We start from the raw sequence: 22,783 nt of genomic DNA on the forward strand, positions 1-22,783 counted from the left end.
TGATAAAAAATGAGATCTATTGCTACTCTATGTTCTCCAAAGAAGCTTGGAGCTGTAAAGGATTTCAGGTCATCTAGCCCTTTTAAAATACACACTCAGAGAAAAAGGTTACCCAACCTTCTTTGAGTGACCTACATTTGATGTTCTTAACGGACAAAAATATACCTTTCTGCACTGATTCTGACCTACAATCCCAAACTTCAAACGCTGCAATTATTCTTTCTCTGGAACACTATGAACCATGGAAATCCTGCCTCACAAAATCACACTCTATTTCCAGAAAGGCAGCTATGGTTCAATGGAAAAGCAAGAGAACTCGATTTGAAGTGCTCTTATAAAATTGAAACAAAGGGTCTTTGTCCAATCCCAGCTCTGCTATTTTCCATCCATGTGATATCGGGCAACTCAGCCTCTCCAGTTCTCAGTTTCCTCATCTGTAAAATGAAAAGGGGGGGGATTTGGGGCTAAAAAAGAAAACTGAGTATAGTCTGATGATGCTACACTGATACTGGAAAACATATTTCAAAGGATTCACAGAAAGAATAGATACGATTTCATGGATTAAAATGCAAGGTATTAAAATAAAAATATCAGGAAAATCAGTCCCCAGAGGGCACACAGTTTTCAAGAATTAAATTTTCAGGTGACAGAAAGAATACTGATGAGAAGGAAAAGAAGGAATTGCCTGAAGAAACTCAGGTGGGTGAACTCCCCAACCCACCCAGAAGATGGAACAAGGGGAAGGAAACTGGAGATTAATCGAAAGTGTGGCACACTCATGTGAGGAATAGGTCATGATGGCTCTATCCCAAAGAAAGCCAAGGCCAGCATGGACTTTTAGAACCAGAAAAAGAATTCTGGTTTTTTTTCCCCTTAGGAAAAAATACAAGGAAAGAAAATAGCAAAAAAAGGATAGGAACACTAAGAGAGAGAAGGGGTAGCTACTCAGATCTTCCATTTCTGTTTTCTCTGCCAAGGAGATTGACCCTTTGGGCAGGAAAGGATGGAACCAAAAAGATGAAAGGGGAGCTGACACCCAAGAGAAAGTGAAAGAGATAGGAGCTGTCCTTGACATGCTAACCTCAAGTGCAAATGAACTGTACCACTGCTTCTTGGAAAGACTAGCAAGCATGATGGCTAAGCCACTATCAGTGATCCCCCCAAATCTGAGGAGACTAGAGAGGAATCACAGAAGTGAAGGAGGGCAAACGGTACCTAGATCTTCAAAAGGAGGAAAGAGAATAATCTTCACACAACAAGTCAAGAAGCTCTACTTCAATTTTAAGAAAATTCTAGAAAGGAAAAGAAGAAAAAAAGCAACCAATACATGACCAACAGTATATACACACATCTGCAGTCTCCTTCCTCTGCAGAGAAGGCAAGGAAGTGTATTTTCCTAAATCTAAAGGGTTTTATTAAAGGAAGAGCTAGTGAACAAGATGAAACATGGTGGAGATTCCAAAAACTTAGCCTGATGTTATCTGGCTCATGCCAGACTAAAATGATTCTCCTTCCATTCAGTATCACCAGATCCTTACATCAGGAGAATACTACAGATAATAATTTACCTAGATTTTTACACACATTTGATAAAAATCTCTCAGGCTATTTATTCCTTTGGGTAAGATGGATGTTAGCTAGAGAAAAGAACAATTAAGTGGATTTAAAAGCAGATAAATGGCCAGATCCAACCAATACTTACTATGTTTGATAACAATTTGGAAGTGTCCTGTGGAAGACCTTCAAGGCTTGGTGCTCGGTCCTTTAGACCAATTTAAAAAAAATTAATCAAAGATTTAGATAAAATCATAGATGGCATGTTTGTTGAAATTGCAAATGATAAAAAACTAAATGGGATAGCTAATGGAGGAGGATGTAGTCTGGATTCAAAACAATCTTCACAGGCTAGAATATTGAATAGCTTCAAATAAGAATATATTTAATGGAAATAAATATAAAGTCCTGTATTTGGGGTCCAAAGATCAATTTCATATGTACAAGATGGAGGAGGTCAGATCTAGATAGCCACTATGGGGGTGTGCTGGGTTGCAAGCTCAGTAAGAGTCAACAGAGGGAGATGAAAGCCATGAAAGTTACATCAAGAGAGAGCTAAAACTCCTGGGAATGGTAATCCCATCATCCTCTCCTCAGATCCAGGCACTTCTGGAATGTACTGTTCAGTTCTGGATGTAAGATCAGGAGGAACATCAATAAGTCAGAGCGCATCTGGAAAGGAGGGCAACCACAATGGTGAAGGGATTGGATCCAGAGCCAGAGGCTCAGCTGAAGTAACTAAGTCAGATGGAGAAGAGAAAATCTTGAGGGGAAAATGGGAGTAGTTTTAATTATGTGATAAGTTATCACACTGAGACATCTCTTGATTTCAGAAAGCTTTGCCAGACATGAAACCTGAACTGCCTTCTTTGCACTTTATACCAATTCTCCTGGTTCTGCACCAAACAGAACCACTCTAAATCCCTCTTCCCTTCTTTCTCTTTTCCAGGTTAAACACAGACAGTTCCTTTGACCAATTCTCATGTGCAATAGCCTCTAGGACTGTCAGGAAGGCTGGGCTGCTCTCTTTCTTAAACAATAGTACCCAGAACTGAGCACAGGACTTTAGATGAGGACTGGTGGGAAGAGATTAATGGGACATTCACTGCTGTATTCCTGGAAGTCACCCCTCTCTTCATGATGCTCAAGATCACAGTAGCTATTTGGGCTACCACATCCCAATCCACCAAAACCCCAGGACCAGTCCTGTAACTATGCCTCTGCCATAATACACTTGTGATGTGGATTATTTCCCCACATGCAACCTTATTCTTATTCGATTGATCCCAAGGCTTTTTTGTTAATAGCTCCATGTCCCCAGAGGCTACAGAGGGGCAAATTTAGGTTTATTCTTATTGAAAGGAAAAAATGCCTTCCTAATAATTGGGATGATCTCAAGTCAGAAAATCTAGTTCAAGACCTACAGTGAAGCAGGAATTCTGTTTGAATAAGAATTGAATGGAATAGCTGCTGAGGCTCTTCCTGTTTTGTAATTCTTTTGATTTTTAAAGACCTTCTCAGCTTTAAATTTTATGACCCCAAAATTGAGATATTCCAACCTTGTCTCACATTCCTTCTGTCAACTGGACCAGAACCGGTCTCTAACCTGTGGGTGGCCAGAGCTGAAACAGGACAGGCTAGAGACAGGAAAGTTGGATAAAGACAGAAGTTCAATTAATTTCAGAGTGAGGAAAATAACATTTGCAGATGGGAGCCCTCCCTTCTCCCCTTAGAAGGAAGGTTTAACATGCTCACAAAAGGCAGGTCTTATATACCACAAGTAAGCTTGATTATGACATAATTATTTTTATGTCTTGGGTTACTGTTCCCACAGGCCTTATGGGAAGAGTATTGTTTCAAGTCTTGAGGGTTGTGCCCACCCTGTAAGACACAGAGTTTTGTGACAGGAACAGAAGTGTAGTACCTGTCAGTAACAAGGAACAGAAATTGTGAACATGTGATGGATGGCCCTGGGAAACAGGGGGAACTAAATCCCCCAGTGAAAGGCTGGTACTGATCCAAGCAGTATACTTTGCCAGATGGTGATATCATCCCAAATGCAAAGGATTATTGTTATACCAAGCTCAGGACACAGGTTGCCTGCTGGGCCTTAGCTCTTGGAAAGAGGATATCTCCAAAATATTTGGCCACTTCCCTTCCCAAATAACCTAGGGCCCAATCAAATGGGACTCACCATATACTGAACATAGCCCAAGTGTGCCTATCTTTAAACCTTTGCTATATATACTGACAGCCTTTCCTTCAGAGAAATGTATCACCTCCCCCAAGACACATTCCTACTCCCCCCAAATTCTAAATTATTTTTATCAAATTTGCTCTCATATAATTTTATATTCCTCTTATAAATTGCTTATTTATTCTAATTCTAACTTACATATATTTGCATATATGTATATATATCTGTGTAAATGTAGTTTTTCTCTCTTGTAGTTTCCTTAAGGGTGAAGACATTTTCCTCAGGATCACCGTTACTCTAGCAGCGTTATCTTGCACACAGTTGGCTTTGTTGGATGAATAATTTCATCCTCACTCAATTATAGAACATCAGTCCACAGAAAATCACATTTAGAACAATCCCTTATACTAGGATCCTAACTTTCTGGGCCCTCCCAGTCTTAAGGACATCTCCATTATCAAATAGTGCATTCTCAATTCCAATCCTATATATTCTATCAGATTTTAAAGATTCTTAAACTGATTGAACTTACATAGAAAACCATAACCTTTATGATATTTTTAATATTTTCAAACACATTCCACTAAGTTAGAAATAACTTGGTGGCTCAGTGATTTGATTGGACTTGGAAGTCTGGAAAACTTGAGTTCAAAAATGGCTGCAGACTCTCACTGGCTAGTGTAGTCCTAGACACATCACTTAAAATCGATTTTTCTCAGTTTCCTCATCTGTAAAATGGAGATAATAATAGCACCTACCTCTCAGCATTGTTGTAAGGATAAAATGAGATAATATTTATAAAGGGCTTTGCAAACTTTAAAAATGTTATTTTTTATTGTCATTGAACTTTAATGATCATCAAATGGAAAGAGAAATAGATGAAGTGAGATCATATGCCCATACCCCCAAAAGAGTTCAGAGATTATCAGTGTTTGAGGACAAATATGACCATTGTCCAAACGACTGATCCTTATTATTAAAGATGATGGGACACTGGAGAATCATAGGACTTAGTTACAGCAACATGAGAAGCCTTTATTGTGCAGCCAGATTAACTAAAGAACTTTGCTGCCTAAACTTAAGAGTAATATTACCTATAGTAAAATACAAGATTGATACAGTAAATATCCATTCACTTGGTGGGATTTTTTTGTGGCAATATGTGACTTAAATAAATTCTTTTTTATCTCTTAAACCATTTATACATTGTACAGAATCTGATCCATCCCATGATCAGGCTTCACTTTCCCATCCCTAGCCAGTCATCTGACCATCCACCCAGGTCATTCCATTTGCCTGACCCTACTACCTCTCCTTCTGGCTCAGTTACTTTCATATTGAACCTAGATCTCCATACTCAGAGCCCCAGGATCTATCCTCTCAGTCCAGTGGGAAATCGATTTACTCACTTTTGGAGCCCCAGTCCTCGTGCTTGGCCCAAATGATCGGCGATTGAGTATAAAGCAGCCAACTGGTGCCTATTATACCTACTGCTAGTCTAAGACACCATATCATGCTTTACCCCTCACATTCAGTAATCCCCTAATCCACTCAGGTCATATTGCCATCACATTGTCTACTATAAGATGCAAATTTCCTTGATCTTAGGTTCCCAACCTCTTTTCCTTCTCTTTCCTTGAACACCAACCAAATTAATTTCCACTGTGTCTGGAAATGGCATGTTAAATGACTTATCTGATATAGCAACTCAACTCTCTGTGATTTCTCAGACTCCTTTTCTTAGACACCATTTCCCTCTCTAAATCACCTTTCCTTATGAAAATGTAAGTTCCTTCAGGACAGGGCCTGCCTCACTTCTCATATACTTGGCATAAGATGTAGCACATAGGAAGCATATGAAACTTTTAAAAATCCATTTATTCCACAAAAGTTAAAATTCAAAAATAAAATCAAGCACCTTACAAAATTGGTGTCAAAACAGAGTGAGAGTTCTTAACCTTTCTATGTTAGGGAACAAACACTTTAAAGTCTGTGGACCCTTCTCAGAATAATCCATTGTTGCCTTTTAGTGTTGTTTAGTCTTATTTTAGTTGTGTCCATGACCTCATATGCAATTTTCCTGGCAAAGTTATCGAGTGGTTTGTTATTTCCTTCTCCAGAACATTTTACAGATGAGGAAACTGAGGCAAACAGGATGAAGTAACTTGCCCAGAGTCACACAGCTGGTGTCTCAAGCCACATTTGAACTCAGGACTTCCCAACTCAATGCTCTGTTCAGTGCACCACAAAGTTGCCTATATTCATAATTACTGGAAAAGCTAAATTTCAGCTAAAGACTAATAAAAATAAAGATGTAATTATTTTTATGGAACTTAAAGTTCCCAGAGTCCTCAGGTAAAAAACCACTGAAGGAAAAGATCTTAATTCAGCTTATTCTGTTAATAAATATTCAATTCTACTATAGAATTTTTAAATTTAAGCATGTCTCCTTGACAACAGAAATTCTATTACCATTTGTTATCATTTTCTAGCATACTTATTTCTACAATCCTTGCCCTGAATGCTTGTTCCTACTTAACAAATTTTCACAATTGGTCTGGTTACCTTTTAACAAAACAGTAAATAAAATACAACTCTCTTTTGTAATAATTAATGATAGACTTAAAGAGCATAATCTGACAGCTAAAATCTACAAAACATTTGTTCTGCGGGCATTTTCATGATTACTGCATAAATACCCAACCTTCAGAAGACCTAGCTTCCATAATAGCATTCTGCTATTAGGGAAGAGATCATTAGGTAGGGAGTTAACAAGACGAGTTGAGATCCCAACTGCTTCTGCCCTTTGAGTCCATCCCTATTTTGCCACAGTTGTTTCCTGCTTTGCAACAACTCTGTGGTTACACATGTTTTAAGGAACACACTTCCAAAGCATCCTAAGCTTTTCCCCTCTAAACATTATAAAAAATGGGAGATAAAGCTAACTGTTCTCATGATTATTATCATTTTTGTGCATAAAGCAGTCCAGTATAATTTCACTCTTCACTGGACACAATGGTAACAATTCCCAAAGCAGGGAGAAAAATGTCAAATGTTCTGCCTTGCCCATCATCTTCAACCAATAATAGGTGTATGCACATTTCTCTTCGGTCTGATTGTTCCATGATAGTGATCATCCAGTCACTGTGTATTTGTCCATATTCTGTAATTAACTTATCATTGAACTCTTAAATAGAGTGGGAAATCTTCAAGGACAAAGGCCAGCCCCTCTTGTATGTATAGCCCCATTACCTCACCCAGTGATTAACATGGAGCAGACACTTAATAAATGCTTGTTGGTTGATTCATTTTACAAAATTTGTATTGATTTATGCCACAATTTGTGGAAGCCCCTGCTATCCTGCACCCTACTTTTTAATGTTCATCTTTAACAACACCCAAAGAAACCACGTCATTAGCACTTGGTTCAATGAAAGAAATGGAAGTGGTTTTTAACCAATGGAAGTAGATGAATTAAATTGGCTTTGCCGCTGCCCACCACTATCTGCTGCTGGAACTTTCCCAATGATTTGAATCCATCATTAGAATATGAGCCCCTTAAAGCCAGGGGTGTGCTGCCATCTTGTTTTACTCTATGCTTTGCACAGAGTAAACACTTAAATGTTTTTTCATTCATTCATTGTCACTTGTTTACTTACTTTCCTTCATGCCACCATTTTCTCTTAAATTCATTTTACTCACTCTATTCATACACATCTGTCACATCATACCTCCTACTTGCACTAGTGCTCTCCCTCCCTCCCTCTCTCCCTCTCTTCCCCCCTTTCTCTCCTCCCTCTTCCTCTGTCTCTCTCTCCCCTTTCTTCCTCCCCTCTCCCTCTTTTTCTCTCCCCTGCTCTCTCTGTCTTTCTGTGTGTATGTCTGTCTCTCCTGCCTGTGTGTCTGTCTCTCCCTCTCCTCCTCGTCTCTCTCAGTATCTCCCTCTCCCTCTCCTTCTCCCTGCCTCCCCCTTCTCTCTCTCTATGTCTTTTTTGTCTCTTTCTCCCTCAAACACATACACCACTACAGACCTAATTTAAGTTCTAATTTCCTCTTGCTTAGACTATGTTGCAGTAGCTTAAATGGCTCTCCACCATCAATCTCTCTCCTTCACACTTAACTTCTTAATACTCAATCCTTCAAATTAACTTGAAGCACAATTGTGACTGTCTTTTCCCTTTTCAAAGTTTCTCACTGGGGGTAGTTATATGGGGCAATGGATAGAACCGGCCTTCAAGTCAGAAAGACCTGAGTTCAAATCTGGCCTCAGACACTTAATTCTTCCTAGCTGTGTGACAGCAAGTCACTTACCCCCCAACTGTCTTAAAAAAAACAAAAACAAAAACAAAACAAACAAACAACAAACACAAAATTTCTCACTGGCTCCATATTGCCTACAGGGCCAAAGAGTGATTTCTGGTCTGGTATTTGAGAATTTCCACAATGTGACTCCAAAACATCTACCTGTATATTGAATGATCTCTTCCTTCTCAGATGTTCCCAGAATCCTTTGCCCAGCTCTCTCCTTTGCCTCTATTACATCATACTTAGTAGTAATTGTATTTGTGTCTATCTTGTAAACTCTTTGAAGTCAACAATTAGAGAACTCTGATTTAGCAAGAATTGCTAGAAAACACTGGAAAGCAGCTAGATGAAATTAGGTTTAGACTAATATTTTTCAATCCTTCCCGGATGAGCCCAAAAGGAATGAAGCTGGATAACAAATGAGAAGAGAATCAGAAGAGGTTGTTCTACAGCTATGGATAGGGGAAGAGACACAGGAATCCTTATCCAAACAAACGTCAATGGCAATCATAAATGATAAAACCAGATAATCGTGACTACACAAATTGAAAATCTTTTATGTGAACAAAATTAATGCAAATAAGGCAAGTACAAAAATATTTAATCAAATAATCTTGGCTAAGGAACAGATATCCCAGATACATAAGGAATGTACCCAAACATACAAGAGCAAAAGCCATTTCCTAATAGATAAGAAGCAAGCACTCAAAACCACATGCTGGATAGTTTATACTCCCCAGAGCTTCCTCCTGGGAGCCTCCTGGCCTGCTCAGTGACTTCCTTACCTGGTCTGTGGTTTCATGCTTCGATTCACTGCCTGTTTTCCCAACATCTTATCACTAGCCCTACCAGCCACCTTGTCCCTGAGTGCCTTTGCCTCCTCCTTTCCTTCTCCCAAGTCCAGTTCTCCAGCCCCCAATGTTCTGAACATTCATTATAATGAAATCAACTCTGCCCTTATTGGCAGTGTCTGAAAGAGGTTCTGCTCCTCACTGGCTCCATTCACTGCCCTGGAAATTCTGGGGTCAAAGTGTCCCTCCTTGCCCACCACTCTCTTAATATGGTGTCACCCCTCTCCCATTAGAAGGAAAGCTCCTAACAAGCAAGGATTGTCTTCTCTTTCATATTTGTCTCTCCAAGTTTTAACACCACATTTGGCCACAAAATAAGTATTTAACAAATGTTTTTTTTTTTTATTCTTTCATTCAAAGGGTATGAACAAACAGCCCTCAAAAGAAAACTGAAAGCAATTTACAACCATATTAGAGAGTTTTCCAAATCACTAATAATAAAGGAAATAAAAATCAGAACAACTTTAAAGTTTACTTCCAAACCAGCAAACCACTAAAGAGATAAAAGAAAAGAATGATTGATGTTTACACTAAGACCTGGATAAGAAAGGTATCTAGAAAGCAATTTAGAATCTTGCTAAAGTAGCTCACTCAGAAATGAATGCTGGGAGATGGAGTTCTGCTCTGCCATGATCTACCAAGGAAAGAGGGGCTGCAACTCTGTCTGTAGTTGTGAATGTCAAGTGGATATCCCTCAACTGGAAAATGGCCAAATAAATTTTTTCATGAATGTAATAGAAAACTACTGTGCTCTAGGAAATGGAAGACACGGTAAATACAAAGAAGCATGGAAGACATGTAAACTGACGCAAAATAAAGAAATCAGAACCAGGAAGACAATCCAAAGACTACAACGTTGTAAATGGAAAAAATGAGGGGATAATTAAACTGAATTCTGTAAAGTTAAAACAGCCAAACTTGTACCCACATGAAAATGTGCCCTTATCTTCTTTTCTGACAGGGAGAGTAGTAAGAAATGAACAGTCACTAATTTGACTGATGTGTTGGTTACTGAGCTATTTTTCCCTCTTTGATTTTTTTTTGAGAGTGGAGAAGGGAAATGGTATAAAAACAAAAGATAAAAATTTTTAAAGTCTGAATTTCATTCGCTTAGTTCAGTATCTCCTAGATACAATAAGTATAAATAAGAGGTCCAGAAAAAGTGAGAAATTGGAGTAAGAAGAGTTCACTTTTAAAAGGGAAGTGCTCACATTATTAGAGAATTTCCTCCTGGAACAGGGAGACAAGTAATGGAACAACCTGAAAGCTTACACAGTGGTAAATGGAAGGTCAAGGTGGAATTAGGGTTAAGGTCCCCCAAAATAATCAGGAATTGACACCATGTCCTTTCTGTTTACAAAATAGCAATCAGGGGTTGGTGATTAAGGTACACAAAGATTGTGTTCATACTCACAAGGAGTATCACACTTCAGTACACTATGATCTCTGTGGTGGGGATGCCTTTAAATGCTCTGGACTACAAACCCCAGAAACCTTTTTCTCCCTCTGTGATTCCTGTTTGTAACATCCCACAAATCTTCAGCAAACTATCTGCTGACTTTGGCCAAGGACTTCCCGACAGGTCCACTCTGTGTGGCCATGAGCCTTCATTCTCTCTAAAAGATGGCTCCCTTCCCTGCTGCTCCTGGGTGCCATCTTTCAGGAGGCAGAATAATGTCGAGAGTCAAGTCATCCTGTGCTTATATCTGATTTCTGATGATTGAGGTCACAGACAAGTAACTTAACCTCTATAAGAGATGCATCCATTAAGTTATGAAAGGGGAGGGAGTCTGCAGGCAGAATAAATTGCAAGTCATCTCCTACTGGTATATCTTCTCACCACTTGTGTGCTGATCATTATTTTAGGGATGAGCAGCAGCCAACCTTTTCTGACTATAGATCTCTTTCCAATGTTTTCAGGTCACTTGCAATTTCAAGTCTTCAGGGATTGTGTTATTTTGTAATCACCACAATGCCACATCTTTGGGAGAATATTTGTATTAAAAAAGATGAAATTAGGAAATGGCCTGAGATAATCAAAAGCACAAATAATTATGTATAAACAAAATATACACAACATAATCAGACATAATCATAAAGGGAAGGCTCTCGCATAAAGGGAGACTGGGGAAGGCTTCTTGCAGAAAACAGAAATTTAGTTAAAACTAGAAGGAAGTTAGGAGAGTCAGGAAAGGGAGGAGAGCCAGTAAAGAGCCATGGGGAACAGCAAGTGCAAAAGCCTATATGCATTAGCTCAATAGTGACCTGCTATATTCTGAGCAAGAGACATTCTTTATCCACTAGGTATTTCCACTATGGATTACCAGACCTATATCTTGTGGATTACAAAGTCCTGTCATGTTCTGAGATTTGATGCAAAATGAATTCAATGACATCTAGAGGGAATTTCTCTTCCACCTGGACTCCAGACTGGCCAACTCTGTCTGCTTTATGTGTATCATGAACCCCCTGTCAGCTCTAGGACCTGTTCCCATAAGGCCTCTGTACCACCTCTCTAAGGTTCAGGGGTCACAAAGTGGCAAAACTCTCCCTCTCCCTTCAAGCATTTCTTGGTTCTGTGGAGCTCTGCAAAGCCATGAGGGTTGGTTTAGAATCATAGGCCAGCCCAGTCCAGCCCCTTGCCTGGGAAGCTCCCACAGCTCTTCCTCGGGCACCCAAACAGGCCACATCCTGAGGCCCCAGACATCTCACTTCAGTTGTCTGTCCTTATTCTACAGCCACCATCACCTATCAGCATAATTATTGCCCACACCTCTAAGCAGAAGTCAGCTTCATATAGTGGTCCAGTTCTTCTTATTCAGGGTTATTAATCTCCTCCTCTCATAATTTTTTGTGATTCTGGTCAGACTCTGAACAGGAAATGATCCTCAAGGACAGGCCCTTCCCAACATCTTATTTTTACTGATGACTCAATATTGTTATAAGTGACTGGCCAAATAACAAGTATTAGAAGCAGAATTTGAACTCAGATCTGCTGACTTGAAACTTGAATAGTCTTTAGACGATAGTATGTTTGCCCCATTCACCTCTTTCCCCCAAACTCTCTATCTGTCTGACTCACAAGTTCATATTTCTAGTAGCATGATGAGGGTTGATCCTGAAGCCAATGAGCCAAGATCAAAACCTGGGAACAATAGTTTAGAAGAAGAAAAATCCTCTCAAGATGTAGATCTTAAAGTTTATTGGACAATTACTTGGTGAATGATTCAAGATTTACCATCAATCTTAGTACTTACCATTAATAACTGGAGTGTACACAACAATTCCAACCAAATTTGGATCTGATACTGTCGTATCTAGAATAAGGCCTCCAATGCTGAAACATAAAACATTTAGAAGGAAAAAGATGTCAATTAAAACCTGCTATTTTTACACAGAAATCCCTGGCTTTTTATTAAAAAAATCAGAAGAAATTATAAAGTAAAATTAAAAGGATTATGGCAAAGACTACAAGTCAATCTAAGAGGTTCAAAAGTATCCCATTTAAGATTTTTCCTATTTCTTTTGAAAGGCAAGAATGAGAATAGCATTTACACAGTCAAGTGAGCATATGCCCAAACTGACTCTGCCATTCACTCCATGGGAAAAGAAGACCCGCAGGGGGGATTGCCATGGCAAGAAACCTTTCTACAGGTGTTGACTGACACACTAGAACCTCTAGTAAAGGATGGAGGCTGTCAGGGGTTGCAAAGGCCACTTCTACTGAGTGGAGATCCAATAATGTGCCCGGATTAGAGATAAGTGCTGTCATAAAATGGGCCGATGACTAGCGCTCCAGCCTGGGCTCAGATCCCACTGATTCTTGGCATTGATGCTCCATGAGATGTAGCACTGAGCAGGGCTGGACTTTGGGCTCCTCACTGATAACAATGAACTATTTTTTATACCTCTAACCATGGGCAAGTCAGGGAACTTTTCTAAGCCGCAGTATCTCCATTTACAAGATGGAGTCATAAAACCCAGAGTGCCATGTCAAGTCATAAGGCTCCATGGAAACCATTTATGTAAAGTGCTTCTCAAATTTCACAGGTCTGTGCCAGTGTAAGTTATTAGATCTTATGCGATCTAGGATTCTGAACTATCTAGATGTACCTAACATTCCTGATAAGAAAGGCACCCCATAAAATGTAAAGGAAGAATCCAGAGCTCTAGAGAGGGCCAAGGGCCTGCACTGAGAGTCAGGAAGAGAAGGCTGCTCTGATCTAAGCAAGCTGGGAGTCCTGGGCACACTTCCATCTCCCTACAATCATGATTTGTAGAGAAGACGCCTCTTGGAACTGGTAGCAAGTTCCACACCCTGACGTGCCCATCTCAATGAAGTCATAGGCCTGGTCAAAAATGAGCTAGAGATGGAGCTGGGACTTGAGATGTCACTGGTAGAGGGAACTCCCAGAGGAGGAAACCCCATCTCCTAATGCAGGTCTTGGCAACTTCTAGTCTTAGAGTGTTGCTAAGAGCACTAAGAGGCAGATGACTGACTGAGGGTCTTTCGTCAGGCAGTGTCAGAGATGGGAGTGGAATCCAGATCTCCCCTACTCTTGATCCTCTATATCACTACTGTCTTTTTTTACATTTTTACATTTCCCCCCTCTTCAAAATCAAATATGAAGTGGGAAATACAAAACTTTTTTTTTTTTTTTTTTTTTTTTTGCTGAGGCAATTGGGGTTAAGTAAGTGACTTGCCAAAGGTCACATAGCTAGGAAATATTATGTATCTGAGACTGGATTTGAACTCAGGTCCTCCTGACTTCAGGGCTAGTGCTCTATCCACTGCACCAACTAGGGGCCCCCCCAAACAATTTTTTAAAGAAAAAAGTAAATCAACATAAACCCCCTTTCTCCTTTGTCTACTGAATGTGTCCCTTAAAGCCAAACAAAAACATACTCTTATCTGTAAAGCCTTTCTTGGAAAAGTGAGGAGTTTTCCATTTCCAGATTTCAATCATCTTTGTCTTTCCCATCCCTCAGCAACTGAAGAATTATCCAAATTCCAAACCAGCTAACGACATTTTTACCCTTCTCACCACACACCCACATTGTCCGAGATTAACGCTCACCTGCTTATAACCATCGCTATGATGACGGGCTCCCAGCCTGAATGGAGAACGGTCCTTGTAGCTGGATGTTTGGCAGCTATCACAATCCATATAGGGGTTAGAGCCAAAAAAAAGGCACCAACTAATGGAGCTATGTAATAATATGTCTCTAAAATATAATAAAAAACATTCATACCGGTTAATGTACAATTAGAAAAATATTCAATAATGTACTTGAGAATAAAGTTATTGGATTGCCATGCAAGCCTTAAGAAAGCCAAAGTTTTAACTGATTATCATACATTAAGATGAAAGTATTTAGTAAAGTCTGGAATAAACAGTGAAATTCTTATTTACAACAACTCAAGTTTAAAATTCAATTTGAAATGAAAGATGATTCTAGTGTTGGTGTCTTATTCCATCCCTAGAATGTAGGAAATTCCAGGTCATCCTTACTGTGGCCGTCCCTACACTCTTTCTGACGCATTCTTCGGTTCATAAAAGGCTCCAACAAATGTTGGTATAATGAATGAACTAACAATTGCAGGAAACCCATAATCATAGAGATTAAATAAAACATGAGCTGTCAAGGAATAAGATTAATTCAGAAAATAAAACCTTCAAATCATCTTAACACCAAATCATACCAATTTGTATGGAGTAAAAAGTAAGGACACATACATTTACTTTTCTGGAGTCTTTTATGTCACCAAACTGACAGCAAGTCAGTTTGTGTATCAGCAAGAGGACAGAAAACCATGGAGAAATTTCTCAGGATGGAGGAACAAACAAATGTTTCCATCTGATGACAGACTCGCTGAACACGGGTCTGATCAAGCTTTCCTGCTTCCCAAGAAAGCCTTTCTGCAGTGACATCCCCAGTAAACATTTTCATAGTTCCTTCCATTTTCTGTCTCCCATAGTCATTCTATTTTGTGTAATTTTATCAAGGATTTTTAAAAGATGAAAAAATAATTTAATTTATAGTCTGGATTCACAGTTCTCCTTTTCTACCTAATTTAGAGAGTCATAATATTCAAAGAGACCTCAGAACTCATAGAATCTACCCTTAAGCTGAATCACAAACCTCATTTCCAGGTCATCCTCATTTTCAGATAGCTCTAAAAATTCTTTATTAGGTAGAACTGAAATCTGCCTCCTTCAAACTTCCATCAATTGGTTGGAAACAAGGAGAAAAAGTTGGAATGTACCTCCTACACAATCACTTTGCAAGAATCTGAAAAAAGAGATATATTCCCCCACTTCTGGCTTTTAGATTTCCTTTATGTAAGATAAGTAACTCCAGTCTCTTCAGCTGAAGATTGTCTATCATGGATGCTGAATAGCTTTAACTCCACTCTCGACTCCTATATGGGGTCAGTCTTCTAGAATTGAATTTTCACCTGAGGGTCCATGAAGTTTTATATTTTCATACACACATACACACACATATATATTATACACACATATATTAGATACATACATATATTATACATGCATATATTACATATACAAATACATATATACACACATATACATATCTGTTTAAAATATCATCTTAGAATAGTTGGTTTCCCTTGTAATCATCTATTTTTAATACATTAAAAAACATTCTAAGAAAGGGTCCATAAGCCTTCTCAGACTGCCAAAGGGGTTGATTTTTTTATTTTTATTTTTTTTTGGTGAGGCAATCAGAGTTAAGTGACTTGTCCATCACATAGCTAAGAAGTGTTAAGAATCAGGTTCTCCTGACTCCAAGGCCTCTATTCTATTTACTGCACCATCTAGCTGACCTTTGATTTGAAAATTTTTCAAAGAAGTTGAGAACTAGAGTCTAGGAACTTGCCAGAATATTCTGAAAATGAATTTTTAAAGAGACAGTTGGTGAATATCAAGAAAGAGAAATATTAACTGCTGGGCATCCAAAGCAAAATCAAAATAGTCCCTGCTCTCGATAAGCTTAAATTAAGCTTCAATTTATTCTTCCTAGCCTTGCCTTTGGACCCAAGCAGAACCCTTTCTACCTGACAATCTTTCAACTATCTGAAGAGAATTGTTACATATCTTTCACCCCTCCCACCGTCCCTATCAGTCCTCAAGGCTAAGAACCCCCAGTTCTTTCAAGTGATCTTCATGTGGAGTCATTATTCTGACTTATTCTAGACATGCTCCAACAGACCTATCTCCCTCCAAAAATGGGGCATTTAGAATTGGACACAATACGCCAGTATTTCTGGCGTATTTACAAGTAACTGCCAACTTTGAAGAACCCAGGGAAAAGGAACACTGAAAGTAAAAACTGCATCTAATTCAAACTGGTCAGTAATCTATCCTAATGTGAGAAGGAAAACATCTTTAAACATTTAAGGTAAAATGAATAAAGAATAAAACCAAAGACTAAAGAAACTATTCTTTCAAATCTCAACCCTTCAACACAAGGAAAGGAATACACCACATCAGCTAATACTGAATTAAGCTTTTTGTTAAATAATTGAATTGTCCATGTCTTTAGACTTCACCATAAGAAATATAAGTATGGAAGTTGTGGGGAAATTTTGGTACAATATGCCTTGCCAAAGTGTTTTATAATCATTCTGTTCTATTTTAAGAGCCTGTAAAATGTAACATTCCTGGTCCTGCCAAACAGCATCAGAACATCAAGAAGAACCTGCATGGTTATACTATATCCAACCACATTTCATCAAAATGATTATGGCTAGAATTAACTGTGAAATAAAGAAACATGTCAAACATTGTTTTTCTTAGAGATAAGCTCTTTTATAGATGATGAATATTAAAAGAAGGGACTTAAGGACCACTAATGATATAATCCTGCAAAGAGCTATCATTAACTTAAAACTAACCATGCCTATGGCATCAAATGAATGTACAAAATAACTTCTTCCTTCTAATTTAACAGCCCGACAGATGAGCTCCCAGTTAATACAATAATTTGCATTAACTAGAAATAGCTTTCGAGAACATCTAGGATGCTTATCATATTCACTGCAACTTTAAACATAATAACTTCATCATCAATGGATGCAGTCATTATTTTTGCTTAAACTAATTTTCTTTGTCACAAAAATAAATTTAATGGGAGAGAGGAAAGGGCTTTATAAAATTTTTCTAATTAGCTGCCAAGTCAAGAATAAAAAGCATCACAAGATCTTAAGAAAAAAAATTCTCTATAAAAATATAAGTAATTTCTCCAATTGACAAATGACCAAAGGATAAGAACAGGCAGTTTTCTGATGAAGAAATTCAAACTATACATAGTCATGAAAAAAATGCTCTAAATCACTATTGATTAGAGAAATGCAAATTAAAACAAGTCTGTTTAGGCTATATCATATTGGCTAATATGACATAAAAGGAAAATGATAAACGCTGGAGAACATGTGGGAAAATTGGGATACAAATGCATTGTTGGTGGAGTTGTGAACTGATCCAATCATTCTGAAAAGCAATCTGGGACTATATTCAAATCAAGCTGTGTATAAATCCTTTGATACAGAAATATCACTAGTAGGTCTGTAGTCCCAAAAGATTGTAAATAAGAGAAAAGGACTTATATGTACATAAATATGTACAGCAGCTCTTTTTGCAAAAACAATTGGAATAGAAAGAATGCCCAACAGTTGGGGAACAGTTGAACCAGTTGTGATATATGAATGTAACAGAATGCTATTGTTCTATAAAAAATGATGAGCAGGAAGATTTCAGAAAAACCTGGAAAGACTTACATGAATTAATGCTGAGTGAAGTGAGCAGAACCAGGAGAACATTGTTCATAGTAGCAGCAACACTGTGTGATGATTGATCACAATGGTCTTACCTCTTCTCAGCAATACAGTGATCCAAAACAATTTCTTTTTTTTCTTTTTTTTTTTTCAAAACAATTTCAAAAGACTTGTGAAAGAAAATGCCATCCACATCCAGATTAAAAACAAAACAAAACAAAACTATGGAGGCTGAATGTAGATTGAAGCATATTTTCACTTTTTTGTTTTTTCTTTCTCGTGGTTTTCCTCTTTTGTCCTATTTCTTTTTTCACAACATTATTAATACAGAAATATATATAATTGCAAATGTATATCCTATATCAGATTGCTTGCTGTCTTGGGGAGGGAGAGAGGAAGGAAGGAGGGCAGAAAAAAAAATCAAAACTCAAAAATCTTACAAAAATGATTGTTGAAACCTATCTTTACTCATAATTAGAAAAATAAAATACTATTTACTATTTTTTTAAAAATCTCTTTGCATTTCACTATTTAGTGTAATATGGCACCAGAGAACTGGGCTTGGGTCTTCTTGCTTTGAAGCTGCCTAATATTCATCAAGTGTGATTGTCTATTTCTGAACAGGTGCTAAGAATATAATAACTCTTGAATTATTTGCTCCAAATCTCATTCATTAAGTATCTACTCTGAGTAACTGATGCAGTGTGCTAGGAATATAGAGACAAAATGAAAAAACAACCTGGATCTGATGGCGCTTCCATTTTCCCAGGGGATATAGAACGCATAAATAGATAAATTATGGATGTGATCATGTGACAAAGAAGAGAACACTAACAGTGAGGGGAATCTGAAAGGGCATCCCAGAGGTCTTAGGGAGTCTCTGGGAGCCAGGGATCCTGGGAGGCTCAGAGAAGGAGGGAATGAAACTCAAGGATAAAATGAGCATCTGGAAAGCCAGGCTTAAGGAAAAAGTAGGCAAGCGTGGATGGGAAATGAAGCAGGAAGGACAGAGAGTAAAAGTCAAGTGGGCCTAGAAAGGCAGAGAGAGCCGGTGTAAGAGAGAGGGCCTTAAAAGTTGAATCTGGAAGCAAAGGTGACCCCAAAACTTCGTGAGGAAAGGAATGATAGGAGCATATTTGTGCTTTAGGAAAGTTATTTTGGCAGCTCTGTGGAGGATAGGTTGGAGAGAAACTAGGTGGGGGATTTCAATCGAAGGCTACCTGGAAAAGTTTAGGAGAAACTTGGGACGGTGGTTGTGGGGAGTGGAGAGAAGGGGAAACCCAAGTTATGTTGCAGACAGAAAAGGGACAGGACTTAACAACTGAATGGATGTGAAGGGAGAGGAAGAAGACTATGAGACTGAGAAGAGAAAGACAGAGTCTGGGGGGATACCTCCATCTAGTGGGCAGAAAATGGATGATGAAAACCAACTGGAGAGGAGCAAAGATACAGAGGAGAGAGTCTCACAGGAGGGAGACAGAGGCAGGTCACTTGTTAGGAACAAATGAGAGAATGGGTGGAAAGCTCTTTGTCACTCCAGGAAGGTAAGGGCTAATTGCCAAGATAAAGATAACTACAATATGGAATCTCTGATCAAAGCACAGGCCACATTTCTCTGTTTTGACTTCATATCCATCTTCCGTGACACACAGCTCCCTCTGCTGAAAGCACTTCCCAGCTGTCACTGCATGGTTCAGTCTAGAAGGGCCCTTCCAAGGCATCATTCTTTGCCTTCAAGATTCAGACTGGGAGATCTATCTGTGATGACTTAACAACGGTTTTCACATATTTGCCTTTTCTGTGTGACCATCTAAATAGATGGGTGTTTAAATCAGTTTAAATCTAACACCACCAAAGTTCTCTCTAGTATTTCACAGTGACCTCCTTGGATCTGTCTAAAGGGAAAGGAGACAGAGCTTTAATAATCTCTGTACAGGAGTGATTCCCAAAGGACATGTTGGATAAAGCCAGGCTGCAACCTTGAAAACATTACCTTACAGCCATCAAGACTGGGCAGTCAGGAAAACCACTAGAGAACTTGCTAAAAGCTAGTCATCACTTCAGTTACAGTAACCCTTTCTAAGTAAACATGCACCAACATCTTGATTTAAAAAAAAATAAGAAGAAAAAGAAGCAAAGATGTTAACTTGTCATGGTAATATATTCCCTGTAGGAGCAGCTAGGTGGCGCAGTGGATAGAACATCAGCCCTGGAGTCAGGAAGACCAGAGTTCAAATCAGACACTTAACACTTCTTGGCTATGGGACCCTGGACAAGTCACTCAACCCCAATTGCCTAAGTGGGGGAATATATATTCCCTGTACCTGCAAGGGAAATAGAACAGTGACCTTATCAATGAGTGCCAGTAGGGGATGATCGCTCCTTCTTCCATTCTGCCACTCATTAGGTGCTTGGGCAACCCTTGGGTCCTCAGTTTCCTTATCTGACAAGTGAGGAACTAAGACCATAGCATCACTGGGGCCCTTTCTAGCCCTAATATCCTCTCAATACGGGAAAGCAGAAACTGCTGGAATGGCCTTCATTCAACAAAAGCATTTTGGGCATGGATGGGCAGTGCCACTTTTTACTTCCCTTTAAAGACGAACATCTCTAGGCTAAATCTCCTTTCCAGATTTAATCCTAACTGCCATAAACTAAAGTTATTGAGTGTTTTCAGCACTACATAAGCCACGTGCCTCAATTAACAGAAGGAATCAGACTATGGGGAGGAGAACTCAGCAGGAAATACTTGACCAGAAACGGAGGGACCATGCTTTCAGGAGAACCCGAGTTTACACTGAAGGAGGTCCCCCTCCCACATCACTTTCCTTCTGCTTGAGTGGTGGCAGGGTGGGCCGCAGCATGGCCGCTGAAGCCCCTTGGGCCATGAGCTGAATCAGTTTCCCTGGATTGTACAAGAGATATGCAGCAGCTCCCCTGGCTACCCCCAGTTCTGAGCATCAAAGGGAAAAGTGCCCAGGCTGATCAGCCTGGGGAGGGCCGGGCCAGTGGGAGGAGGAGAGCCACCCTGAGAGCCCAGGAAGATGCCCTTTCAAGGATGGCTCTGAGGGAGGACATAGAGCGCCACCTACTGGCCTCCTGCGCCAACTCTAACCTCTAGGCTGGGAGTTCCCTGTACCAATGGGAGGAGCTGGGAAGCGCAGCCGCTGCCTGCCTTAGCTTTAGGGAGTCTGGGCCCAGAGAGGGAAGTGCCTGGGCCAGGACCGCCCCGCCGGCAGCGGGAGGCTGGACCCTCAGAAAGCTCAGGAGGCTATTGCAGCCTCTCTCTCCAGCTGGGAGCGAAGTAGAGAGAGCCTAGAACGTCCGGGATCTAGATTTTACTTATGACCAAGTTTTCATATCTGAGGTGCAGGGTGTGTGTTAAGCACTCCTGGGTGTTGACCCCTGAGGACCTCAACAGCTGCTGAAGGAGCCTTGAAGTCTGAAGAGCTTTCCCCAGGTGTCTCACTTGGTGCTCATGGCTGGTGGGCACTGGGCCTGGAGTTCAAATCCAGCCTCAGACACTTATTAGCAGTGTGTTTCTGGGCAAGTCACTTCACCCTGTTTGCCTCAGTTTCCTCATCTGTGAATTGGGCTGGAGAAGGAAACAGCTTTGTTTTTGCCAAGAAAATCCCAAATTGCTGGAATGAATGCCATTCAACAAAAGTATTTTGAGGGTGGATGGGCAGGACCACTTTTTAATTGCTTTTAAAGAGCCCCAGATGGGGTCACGTAGAATCAGACATGAATGACTAACAGCCCAACGACAATGTGGCCCTCATAATGACCCCCTAGGGTAAGTGCTCTTAGTATCCCCATTCTACAATTGAGGAAACTGAGGCAGGCAGCAGGTGAGTGACTTAGGGGAATACAGCTGGCTAGGAAACATCCAAAGTGAGATGCAATCGCAGCCTCGGTCGGCTGGCTTAAAGACAGACAATAACAAGATGCATCCGTGCAGCGTGAATGGCGGACAGGCTTCCACTGAGGTGGGCATGTGGGGGCAAAGGGAGAGAGCACTGCAGACCTGGGGCCGCCTATAACACAGCACAAGTTGGTTGCCGGAAGAGTGAAAGGTTAAAGTTCTGGTGAACATTTTCAGTTGGGAAAGCTGACTCTAGTTCTGACATTAAAACGGGTTCTGGGAGACTTAAGAAAGGCAGGTGGCCGGGAAGCAGACCCAGAGGGAGGTTCCGGAACACCAGGTTTGGGGACTGAGAAGTTAGCTCCCTTGCTTTCTGCCGCTGGATGACCAGCGCCAAACCACAGTGATCCCAGGCAGCCCCTAGTGACATTGGCAGGGTGGCCTGGCTGTCCTAGATAGGCCACAAGGGGCGAGCCTCTGGCTGGGCCTTCCCCAACCAACCACACCAGAGGCCAGAGAGCTCGGGCGACCAGCTCTTTGTGCCTGGCACTCCTGCTGCCAGGATGGAAGTGCAGAGCAAGGTTTCAGGGCAAAATGCTTTTGAGCAGATCATCCACCGACCCCTGCTCAAGCAGGCCCAGGAAGGAGGTGAGAAGCCTGGAACAAACAGACACCACCAGCTCCACTCCCTTCTCCACCAGGCCTCCTTGAAGGGCAGCCCCAGACCGGGGTCTTGGGCCTCCTCCTCCTAGGCTAGAAGACACTGAATAACAGAAGCAAGAATGGCATCTGTGGAGGGCTCTGAGCAGCCCCCCAAGCCTCCAGGCCCTGGGATTCCTCAGGGGGGTCACTACCTCTCCAAGGGAGGCCAGCAGTCACTGGATCTCAGAGAGCCAGACGGTCACAGAGAGACCACAGGATCCCTGCCAGTCTTCCTCCCACTAGCTCTGCTGCCTCTCAGAGGAGGATACTTGAGGTCTCCTGGAGCCAGAGCCCGTCCACGTTCTAAGTCTGACACTCAGCTCCGCTGAAGATGAGGACTTTTTCCCAGAGCATCAAAGACCCCAGCATGAATCTGGGCACCCTGTCTCTGCTCAGCACCCTAGTCCCTGCTTCAGGTCATCTCTAAGGCCACTCTGAGGTCTAGATCCCGCAACCCCACTTACAGTCAAATGCTTTGCCAAGTAATTCTTAGAACACCCATGACCTAA

At 40.5% G+C, this 22,783-nt stretch overlaps 1 protein-coding gene across 6 annotated transcripts in view; it reads right to left on the reverse strand.

Annotated features, from left to right (window-relative positions):
• SLC41A2 (solute carrier family 41 member 2) overlaps positions 1-22,783 on the reverse strand; it is a 131,891-nt gene that overhangs the window by 42,405 nt on the left and 66,703 nt on the right. For all 6 annotated transcript variants that reach the window (XM_074271458.1, XM_074271464.1, XM_074271463.1 and 3 more), the window contains 2 exons: positions 13,986-14,133; positions 12,165-12,244 (listed from right to left, as the gene is read on the reverse strand). In XM_074271458.1, coding sequence (XP_074127559.1) covers positions 12,165-12,244; positions 13,986-14,133 — 228 coding nt within the window. The remainder of the gene's footprint in view (positions 1-12,164; positions 12,245-13,985; positions 14,134-22,783) is intronic.

The sequence above is a fragment of the Sminthopsis crassicaudata genome, chromosome 5 (assembly GCF_048593235.1).
Source record: "Sminthopsis crassicaudata isolate SCR6 chromosome 5, ASM4859323v1, whole genome shotgun sequence".
Taxonomy (NCBI): Eukaryota; Metazoa; Chordata; class Mammalia; order Dasyuromorphia; family Dasyuridae; genus Sminthopsis; species Sminthopsis crassicaudata.